At 44.9% G+C, this 11,324-nt stretch overlaps 1 protein-coding gene across 1 annotated transcript in view; it reads left to right on the top strand.

Annotated features, from left to right (window-relative positions):
* Positions 1 to 1,522: 1,522 nt before the first annotated feature.
* RNF150 (ring finger protein 150) overlaps positions 1,523 to 11,324 on the top strand; it is a 119,300-nt gene continuing 109,498 nt past the window's right edge. Inside the window, exon 1 of the mRNA XM_032685918.1 lies at positions 1,523 to 2,223. Coding sequence (XP_032541809.1) covers positions 1,758 to 2,223 — 466 coding nt within the window. The 5' untranslated portion in view covers positions 1,523 to 1,757. The remainder of the gene's footprint in view (positions 2,224 to 11,324) is intronic.

Below are 11,324 nucleotides of genomic sequence, written 5' to 3'. Positions count from 1 at the left end.
ATTAATAATTTATATCTTTTTTAATCCTCCTCTTCTAATAATACTCCTTATGATTCCAAATACACAAATGCTTTATTGCCCTGACATGGGATTGGATTTTCAAAGGGCATGGATTTTCCCCTTACAGCTTTTGCTTCCATGATGAAATCTCAACACTTTCTAATTAATGTTGATTGCCATCTACTTTCATCTTTCAATGTTAGTTCTACACGGTAATTTTTTCTTCTCAGTTGCTGATTTTGCTTTTCCAAGAATGGGCTTTCAAGTAAAATCTTCCTGTTGCTTGATAGTAAAATTTTTGGTAAACCACCATATTTCCCTGTAAACATCTCTATTTTATTTCCCCTACTCACGTGAACATTTTTCTCCCAAATGCACTTTTTTCAGCTTTGGGGGAAATACCTTTTTCAAAGCAGCATGACTGTGTGTAAAATATAGTTTGTTTGCTTGAATCAATGGCAGCTATGAATATAAACCAGAAACAGGAGAATATTGACACAAGCAAGGACTCATCTGAATCAAAGTGAATGGTATTTCTAGCAGCGGATTTTAATGACAAGGGGCCTAAAATAGGCACCACCTAATTAATCTTGTGAGATATCCTTCTGTTACTGAATACGGTGATGGAAAAGTGGAATTTTTGCCAGTCATTTGCGATAGTACAGACAGGTATAGAGTCAGTTGTGTTTCGATTCTTTTGAGAGGCGTCAGGGTCGTGGCAAAAATTCTTTCGGGGTGTTTCATACTCTAAAAATCCCCAGATCCGGGCTTTCTCCTAGCCAAAATGAAACATATTGTTTAACCATCGGCGCCCGCGGGGTTTGGGTATTTCCAGAGAGCGGCTTCGAGGCTTTGCCTTCGAGGTTCTCTGTGTTCCTGCCAGTTACACCTGAGTTTGGTAAACTCGCCTGTCAGGAAAAGAGGGCAAAACACCAAAATCCACGTTGAAGCCGGGGCTCGGAGGTGGCGCGGACCGCCCGCTCCCAAGCTCCCGGCGCTCCCACGCGGCCCTCGGACCGGCCCTGCCGCCCCACCGCCGGAAGGTGGAGCCCCCGCGCCGCTCCCGCCGCCGGCGCTGCCCCCGCCCGCCCCGGGGAGCGCAGCCCCTGAGATAGAGCGGGGAGAGAGCAGCCCCTTCTCCGGGCAGCCCCTCCGACAGACCGGGGAGAGAGCAGCCCCTGCGCCGGACAGCCCCTCCGAGGGACCGGGGAGGGCAGCCCTTCCGCCGGGCAGCCCCTCGGATAGACCGGCTCTCGCAGCCCCTTCTCCGGGCAGCCCCTTCTCCGGGCAGCCCCTTCTCCGGGCAGCCCCTTCTCCGGGCAGCCCCTTCTCCGGGCAGCCCCTTCTCCGGGCAGCCCCATCGGCGGGGCCGGGGCGGGCACCGCGCCGCGCTCCCTGCGTGTGGAACTCTCCCCCCTCCCGCCGCCGCCGCCGCGCCGCCTCCTCCGCGCCTTCCCCCGGCCGCGCTGCCAGCAGCGGGGGAGGCAGCTGTGCGGGCAGGGCGAGGGAAGGGGGGGGAGGAAGGGGCAGGAGGGGAGGAGAAGGGAGGGAGAGGTGGAGGGCGGGGACGGGGCCAGCCCGAGGAAATCAAACGGCCCCGACATGAATTAGGCAGCGGCCGCAGAGGGGAGGGCCCCCTCCCCCTCCGTCGGTCCCCGCACGGCGCCCGGCGGCGGCAGCGCCGCCCCGCTCGGAGCGGCGGCTCGGGGCGCGCACGCACACACGGACCGGCGGCGGCCGGGCGGGGGGGCCGGCAGATGAAGATGGCAATGTCTGTGATACAAGCGTGCCGCAGCCTGGCGCTCTCAACATGGCTGCTGTCCTTTTGTTTCGTGCATCTGCTGTGCCTGGACTTCACCGTGGCCGAGAAGGAGGAGTGGTACACGGCCTTCGTCAACATCACCTACGCCGACCCGGCGGGCGGCGGCGCCGAGCTCCGCAGCGAGAAGAGCGAGTGCGGGCGGTACGGCGAGCAGTCGCCCAAGCAGGACGCCCGCGGGCAGGTGGCCGTCTCCGCCTCGCCCGCCGACCGCTTCGCCTGCGACCCCGGCACCCGCTTCAACGCCCCGGCGCCGGGCAAGAGCTGGGTGGCCCTGATCCCGCGGGGAAACTGCACCTACAAGGACAAGATCCGCCACGCCGCCGCCCAGAACGCCTCCGCCGTCGTCATCTACAACATGGGCTCCAGCAACGCCAACGAGACCATCACCATGCCCCACGCAGGTGAGCCCCGCCGCCCCCAGGTCTGTGCGGAGTGGGCGGATGGACGGACGCAGTTTTCCAGCCCGCTCCGATGTCCCGCATCCTCGGGGTGGGAGCTGCTCTGGGGGAAGGTGTCCTCGCACCTCCTGACGGGGAGCAGGGTGGGCTGTGGGCCTCGCCGGGTGGTGGGTGCCCATCGTGGGGGGCGGCACGGAGCACCTCTCCGTGCTGCCATGGCAAAGGATGGACGTGCTGCCAGCACATCCATAGCAATGCACGCCGGTGTTCCAGGGGTAAAAAGTTTGGAACGTGTAAAGTTTGGGTCTAGTCGAAGGAATGGTTGGGACGCTGAGCCCACTGCGGGGCACCCGTGTTTTGTTGTGTCCCGAGGGTCCTCTGGCAGGTGCTGTGTGGGATCGGGTGTGATCGAGACCTTCAGAAGAGAAGCGTAGTGGTGTGGTGCAGGCTTATCAGGAGGTGCAGTAAAGTAGGGAACACGGTGTCCACTGTCTTGGCTGCGATAGCGTAAAAGCTGTGAGATCGAGTAGGAATGTCGAGTATCTGATTTGGTGAGAACACGAGATATTTTGTCCGGGACTGGGATGGGGGAGAGTGTTTCACACTCCCAGGTGAACGATCAGATGGAGTTAGTGCTTGCAGTGTCAGCACATGGGTGCTTGGCTCCCAACATGTGCTCGTCAGCTGGAACCAAGGCAAAATCCACTCATAGGAAACAACCTAAACCTTGGCTTATGCCCACGAAAAAAAACCCCACCGATTTTGTAACAGTGTTTGATCTGAAATAATGTTGTTTTAAAAACAGTTCACCAGATTTATATTTAGGGGTGGTGTTTTCTGCCAGGGGTCACTGGTCTGTTACACCAGCTGCCTATGCGTGGAGACAAAATGCCACCTATTGTGAAATCTCAGTTTGGTTTCCATCCAGTAACTAATCATGCCCAGCTGTTTCATGCCAGCAGAATCTCAGCAGAGTTAGGGGTAGATTGAAACACAGAAATGCTGCAAAACAGGATGTTATTCTAATGACATTTTAAATTTCCACAGTGAACTAGCTAGCATGGATGTGCTGAGAAGCAATTTGTTGCCTAACTATAGTGCTATAATACTGCTGATGCAAAAGTAGTGCTTTTGGAACCTCTTGTGTGCAGCCTCTTTGGGAGATTAACAATTTATATTGGGCAAATTCATGTTTCTTTGGTAGGGTTGGTGGAAGATGGGGGGTTTTTTAGTGCTTTCCTTTGGGTTTGTGAGACAAGCAACTCATAACCTCTTGAGCTGCTTAAAACTGTGCTTTATAACCTGCACATGGTTTGCTAGCTGTTCAGATTATACTTCTTGCTACTTAAAGTATCTCAGATTATATACTAAGCGGTATAAAGTAGTAGGAGCTTGGCATACTTACGCACCCTCAAAGTAAAGCCCAGGCTATTCTAAAATTTAAGATGTAGCATCGCTCGTTCTTCTGTAGCGGGTTTCTCTAAAACTGCCAACATGTTGGATCAATTAATGGCTTGCCTGTTTTTGAAGTATGCACTAAGCTGTTTTCCCACACAAATGGTGTTTTATTAAGAAACAGTGGGAGTAAAAAATGTGTCTAACCTTTTAAAATGTTAGAGCTTTGGTTTGTTTTAAAGTTCTAAGATGAAGTAAGCAGGGAAACTTTCTTACTGAAAATGGCCTCAGATTTAAAAATTATGAACATTGTATCAATTATCGTGGGGGAATCTTCTTTATGTCATATGACTCTGGAGGGTTCCTTCCGAGAATCCTTTCTGAGTACTGAATTGATACCCAGCAGCGGGACTGTACAGTACCAGAGGCTGAAATGAAAGGAAACTTGCAGAAAATAATCTGAATTTGTGGAACATGATCACTGAGACTGGAGGGCTTTGCTGATTGATTGGATGAGGTTGTCTTCATTTTAAGGATTTTTGTTCAGCAAAGTTGAATAATGATTACCTTAGAGAAAACCTGCGCCTCTGCACACAGTCAAAACTGAGAGGAGTTTTAGAGCCTCAGTCTGCTAGAACTGGAGGAAAAACAATTATTCTTAAATATTTGGCAAACTAGCAAGGATTCAGAACTGGATTTATCTTTACTCTCCCTCTGGTACCACTGTTACACTGGGACAGAGTGAACATACAATGTAAAATTATGGCTGCAAGTTTCTGACTTGCAGCCTTTGACATCTGCTTGTTCCCAGTCTAAACGATAGCACAAGATTCAAGGGAAGAATGAATCAGGTTCTTGCTTTCTGAGTTCAGCAGCATCTGCAGTGCTCTGCCCACGCCAAATCCTGGAGTGGGAAGAAGAAAATTCCATCCTGGAAAATACTTGGAGGGTGAGAGGGGAGGGTGAAATATGACCTAAATAGCAATTTAAAAGTCAAAAGAAATATGCTGTTACTCCATTTTTTTTTCCCCTCTCACAGATTTTTTTTTTTGAGGTTTCATAGAAGTTTAAACAAACTCTTTCTATACAGAAAAGTATATCCTGTTGCATAACTATGTGGATCCTGCCCTTACTGTGGAACTGTTACTCCTAAGAGGTGTTTTATATACATTCTTCTCTTCTGTATGCTTTGCCTTCTTTGTCTTAACTGTCATTTTATCTCTTTTTGCTGCTTTTTCTGCTCCTCTCACCCTCAGCCTTGCTTCTTCATCTCTACCCCTATGCTTCATTGCTCTTCTTGACCATGTTGTTGTGCCACTTCACAGTGCTTTGCCCTTGCCACTTTCTTCCCAAAGCTCTCTTTCTCCTGCCAAAGGTATTACCTCACAGCTCTATGTTTAATTATATTTCCTGTTCCCTGCTACAGTGCATGCCGATGACCCTTAGCTCGTGTGGTGCCTCCCGATTTTAAAATCTGTAGGCAGCTGTAGCAAGACTCTGTGCTTCAAGTTGAAGGAGGTTCATAGACCTCCTTCCCACCACCCCCAAAACAAAACCAGGGTAGTGTTATACTGAAGCTTGTTATGGAAATCTTAAAATCTGGGATTTATTTATAGTGCACCAGGCAGAGCAGAGAAAGTGTGCAATTTGAACCGGTTCAGTCACCGCATGGAAAGCCTTTGCTCTCGGGGAGCTGGCACTGAGGTCACTGCTTGCACATCCAGAAGGGTGAGGTGGAGTTGTGACACCTGCATTCCCAGGGAATGCGGAGCCCTGGGCTTCTCCTGATGGGATGCACTCAGTTTGTACATCACCTGCTGCAGCCTTTGCAAACTGGCATCTCTGTGTTTATTGGCTTGAAGTATGGCATAGGAGCTGTGAGTATGACTTTGTTTGCTTTTTGAGTAAGTAGGTTTTAACTAGAGAAGGAACAAAAGCTTCTAGAATTTCTATTTCAGATGCTTCGCATTTCTCCTAAATCATCTTTTCTTGATAGAAAAATACTCTAATAATATAGAGGATGTTCTTTTTTCTCCAGAAGAATAATCTGTGGTGTTGGCTAGGGTTTCTCATTGGAATTAGCTGTCATCTAGGTTTGAAAAGGCTCTAGCCATTATATCTAATTTAATAACTTAGTATTAATTTGAAGTAGTCTTACTACCTGTTGTAGCACATGTCCTAACGTTTTCTCTGAGCTCTGATTAGATACATTAGGAGAGCCTTCCAGAAGGTGATGCAAAGTGAGAACTTCATTCTTTTCAGCTCTTTTTTGAGGGAACCTGGGTTGACCACTTCTAACTTAGATACCTGTCAGGTGCTTGGAGCTAGAGAGAAATGTTAACTGTGACTGTACATGATTCATATGTGGGTAAAAATCAAATCTGTAGTGTTCTCTACAGTTTGTAACATTCAGTTTGAATTCTGAGGTGCATCAGATTATCTCACAGAATGGATATGCTTGTTATGTGAAGCAAATTTCATCCTAAGTATTTTGCACCAGAAGCATACGTGAGTCAGGCAGTTTTGCATTCTCCATATTCCACTGCTTTTCCAGTTCATGCCATCACAAATTTTAAGTCATGTGCTGCACATATGACAGCCCTTTTGCAATGAAGGGCAGATGCCTCATTTTTTGTAATTGTTTGTGCACTCTGGCAGCAACTAGCAGCTGTATCTTGGAGACATGAACCTCATCTGTGGTCTAAGAGGACTCTGACTTCTTCCCTCCCTCCCTGGCCCTCAAGTGCAGTATGTGTGCACCAAATTGTATGAGGAGGGCATGGCCATCCCACTGTAAAATCAGATGTGTCCCTCTGCACGTACTGTGAACGTGGCCAGCCTTAATCTGAGTGCATTCAGTTCAATACCAGTTTGTTCCCTTGTACTCAGATTTTTGTTCCATGATCAATGACCAGTCTTGCCTTTAAGTAGTTTAAGATGTGTTGGTAGTAATTTGGGCTCCCCTGTAGATTTCTACTGATATGCAAATTAAACTTTTGAAGTTGAAGATTTCTCTCTTTACGGACTTAATTCAGCACTGTAGCTACATTTGTTTCTTTACTAAAACAATTGTTTCCCTAAACTTTTGTTGAATTCTAATGAGGAAAATGTGCTGACAGCATTCACACTGAATTTACATATGGGTAAGTGTGAATTAATTGAGGGCTGGCGATTTCAGGCTTCTGGGGCCTGCCATAATTATTTTCTATTCCAGGCACCCAAGATTAATTCCTAACAGAAACTCAAGTGTTGGAGGGAGATAGAGATTAGTACAACTGTGAGGTTTATCCATTGAGGCATGGCTGGCGTGTGCTGCCATCCTTAGGAGCTCCTTGATCCATCATGGAGGCCTGGCTGTCAGCAGTTTTTTAAAATCTGGTTCTCTATGTTTATCAAAATCCAGGATTTATAGCACTGGCTAGAGCCAGCAGTAGTGCCAGCAAGCTGTCCCACTGCATTGGCTGGTGAGCCACACTTCTGCCTCCTAGCTCTGCTGTGGTGCAGTGCTAGACTGCTCTACTGCCCATGTGTTCAGCTGTGCCAAGTGGAGGGGGCACTTTGTGGTATTAGGTAACACACTTAACTGAATTAAAAGGAATGAATTTGACCTACAAGGACTAGAGAAATAGTGTTAGTCTCTGATAGTACCTGGGCCAGCCACTTTAGTGGTGGGGCACTGAGTTTTGTCATGAGATGAGAGGCTTTTTGCCTCATTGAGTCGCGTCGTCTTTGAGCCTCACAACTGGTTCATGTGTCTCCTTCAGAGCCCACTGCAGACAGTGGAAAGACAGTGAGTCCACTGAGCTTTGGATCAAGCTGTAAAGTACAGCTTTTCCTGCAAAGTCGTGAAGTATTGATTCATTGGAGATTGCATTGATCCTCCACGCTTACTGATTGCAAAAGCAGTTAGATTTCTGCCCATCCTTTGGTTACCTGCAACGTTTGTATACAGTGATATTCATACAAGTGCTCTCTTCAGATCTCTGCAGTAGGAAGTGACACAACAAGAAGACAATCTTCCTCAGGAACAAAGCTGTATCTGCATGGATGTTGACTGCTGCCTGTTAATCTGGAGCACCTCGTTGGTTTACAGTCTTTAGGAGAAGGCTTGCTTGTGATAAAGCAATGGTTTGTTCTAGTCCTGTTGGTGTTTTGCCTTTAAAATGGTAAATGTTAGCCTGGGTTATTAGCATATTGGGGCAGTCTGTAGATAGTGTGGTAACAATTGTAGCTCACTAATTGATGCAGATGTATTTCTGTGCTGCCCCCCTTCCTGGTGCATCACAGACCCCAGGAACATTTTCAGCAAAAAGGGAGAGAAAGTTAGTTCAGTGTTGGCACTCTTTAGAGTTTCTTTTCCTAGTAAGAGAACAGGACACTTTTGACTTTTCTCATGTAAGCAAAGGCCTAAAAGAACCCATTATTTTGCCGCACTTGTTTGATAGAGCTCATAGTGCATTGCCATGTGAGATGACTGAGTTTCAAGTGACGTCTGCTGAGACCACAGGCCAGGCTGATGAAGAGTTAGATCTTTATGAAGGGATAGCCCAACGACTTCTCCACTTCCCAATAATTTCTGCATAGCTAACCTGCACAGAAACGGCATTCATTTCAAGACAAGCCCCACTTCTGCCCTTTCAGCTGCATTTGAGCACTAGTCACTTGATGACTCCTTTGGTACAGAAGGGGGTGAACAATACAATCATTGACTCATAGAAATCAGATATGGGAAAAATTGAGTAGTCCATGTAATCTGTCACTTTAGGAATGCAGGACTGCTTCCTACCATCCCCTGCCATCACAGTGTTTTTTGCTTAGGAAGAAATTTTGGGGTGCTTAGAACCAAATGCAGTCTATATAAGGAGAATGATGCTGAGGCAACAGATATAATATGTGGGAGGATGTTAATTAGTAATACTATATCTTGCAGTAGTATTTAATTCTCATAACTTCCACAAAGGCATAGCTGCCAAAGGTTTAAAACCCGACTGTATCCATTGTATCACACAGTTTATGGGAGTTACATGGCAACTGTAAGAAAAAGCAAGTGGCAAAATATTTTGTAACTGTTTGTGTCCAAACAGGCTTTACTGTGCTGCATCTTGATTCCACAGTGGAATGTGACCCAGGACTTCATTTGTGACGAGCTCTCTCTCCTCATTTCACTCCACAGTGTTTTGGTTTCTCTGCAAAAGAAATCAAAAAGGTTAGGCCACAGGTCAGATACTGCACAGTTTTACCAGGTCCTGAATGTGGATGAGCAGGGGTCAAGGACTCCTCAGGGTATCTTGCTTGTTCATGAGTTCATCATGCATTTAGATGTAGTATCTCAGAACACAATTTTATTAAGAACTAAAATTTCTCTTACCTGGAGGAGAAAAGCCAAACCACTTAGGTGAAATTTCAACTTTTAAAATTTACCGTAACAAGTCTACCAGCTTTATATCTACTGTCTGATGCACTGGCCACGTTAGTGTAATTAGAAGTAATTCTTCAGCCAAGATAGGTTGAAAATTACTGATTTAGGTGCTTACCACCCTGCTGGAAACAATATTTTTTGGTTAAAAAACAGATGGATGGAAACACCTCTTCTTTCACCAGTTCTAGCAGATGGAGAAAGTTTGTGAATATTAGTTTCTTATGAAAGAACAATACTATGTAGCTGTGTTTTACAAGAGAGGCTTAACTGGGGCATTCTTTACTTTCTGGCTCCTCTTCAGTAAATAAGTTGAAATAAACCATAGAAAACTGAACTGAGGAGAAATGGAGACAATGAAAAGATTAAACTGTTTTATTAGTATTCTACATTGAAATATGAAAACCTAGCATATTTGTTTCTTTGCTACTTAAAGATATAATAGTTTTTTCAAATAATGGTTCATTTCTTTTCCCTCTCAAGAGTGACTTATAAATAACGTTAATAAAGTGAAGTACCTGTTCATTTGCTTCTGACAGTATAATCATAGTGATATTCAATTATACTACTATACCTAAAGGTCTGTCGAGAGTTTCAGTCTCGAATTTGATGTATTTAACTGTGTTTATATATGTAATAGAGCCTTCTGTAAATTGGAAAGGTAGCCCATTTATTTTCAGTTTGAGACAAAATTAGAGGAAAAAAAGAAAGTTTATCTTTTTAGTTCCCAAATCACAGAAACGCAAATTACAGCCTTGTAACTCCATAGAGTCCTGGCTCGAGTATGCCTTGTATACTCCTTAAACATAGATAGAAGCATTACATCTGCATAGGAATGCAGTTCCTCCAGGGATACATGGAGCAGGGTGGGCTGCTAAGTGCTCCCTTGTGCTACACACTTAATGAAACATAGCATTTTAAAATTAATTTATATTCCATAGTGTCTTGAGCCTTTATCATGAGAGAGGACCTCAGCAGTGGGATGTTCCATAACAAAGCAGTTCTTTTTGTATGGTTTTCTACAAAGATAGATCCCTACTATCAACATATTTTTCTATGAACCATCATCATTTGTCACTGAACATTGGCTTAATTATATAGGATTTTATTCTTCCTCATAATTTGTTCCATACCTTGTGCTTCCTCCCTTTTTATATGCTCTTAGGTTTGCCTCTTACTGTTCAAGCCTCTCCTTACAAGACGGGTTTTTTTTGCAAGTCACTGTAAGGATCTCTCACCAGATAATATATGTATTTTTAAAGGAATTATACATCACATTAATCTCTGGCTTCCAAGCTTCATAAATCACACACCATTAAAATGTGCTCTTCTGTTTGTTGCTTGATCTTGCAGTCCTTGTCAAAAAACCCATTTCTAGTGTGGTCGCTGTTACATTGCATTGAACGTGCCTGGCATTACACAGCATCATTAAGAATGAACTCAAGATCCTAGAAAGTAGTTTCATCTTTAGTTATGGATGTCTAATGTTAAGATTGTTGTAAACTGTGTCAGCACTAGTTGAATATGTGTTGTAGGTTGCCTAGGTTCAGACCCACTACAAGAAGCTGTGCGGTTCTGTTGTTTCAGTTAAATTGATTTGTGGAGAACTTGAGAAGCTTTTGCACCTAATTGTTACTGTCATACTAACAGAGCATTTCCAGTTCCTCAGGATCAAAGCTCCGAGTGTCTAACAAGTTTCACAATAAAAGGTTTCTTGGGTTTTCCAATTATGCAGGAGTTCTCTATCAGTATCTGATAAAGATCTTCATGGTTTTACATCCCGTGATGCTTTTCCATTTCAGTGTTTTCTGTTAAAAGATAGAAATATATTTCTGCTTTTCCTTTGTGTTAGAAAATCTTAAACCTTTGCCCGTATTTCTAGGACATGTTTGTGTTTGTACTCAGAAATAAATAAATCTTTGAAACAGAACAGTCTGATGCTGCAATCACATTCATGATTGCTTCTTATACAGAATCTGCTTTCCCCTCTTGTGCCTTTTTAAGCTTTTATTACATGTTCACTGTCTCCTAATTTTACCTGCCAGTATCATGTTCCTTGACAGAGGCAACTTTCCCAAGATTGTGTAATCTCTGTGCCTGGTCTCTTATTGCTCTTTATGTGTCCATGTCTTTGAAGTACCATCTGCTTGTCTATCAAATTCATACCTTTACTAAATACTCTTTCAAGAATTCTCATGCTGGAAAATGAGGAGCAATATGATTAAAATACATTATGTCTTGTTATAATGCTGCCTTTGATGTGTTTGTCTTGCCTTATTTTTCCTTCCATCCT

Source organism: Chiroxiphia lanceolata, chromosome 4 (genome assembly GCF_009829145.1).
Source record: "Chiroxiphia lanceolata isolate bChiLan1 chromosome 4, bChiLan1.pri, whole genome shotgun sequence".
NCBI lineage: Eukaryota > Metazoa > Chordata > Aves > Passeriformes > Pipridae > Chiroxiphia > Chiroxiphia lanceolata.
This window is presented reverse-complemented; position numbering and strand designations above follow the sequence as displayed.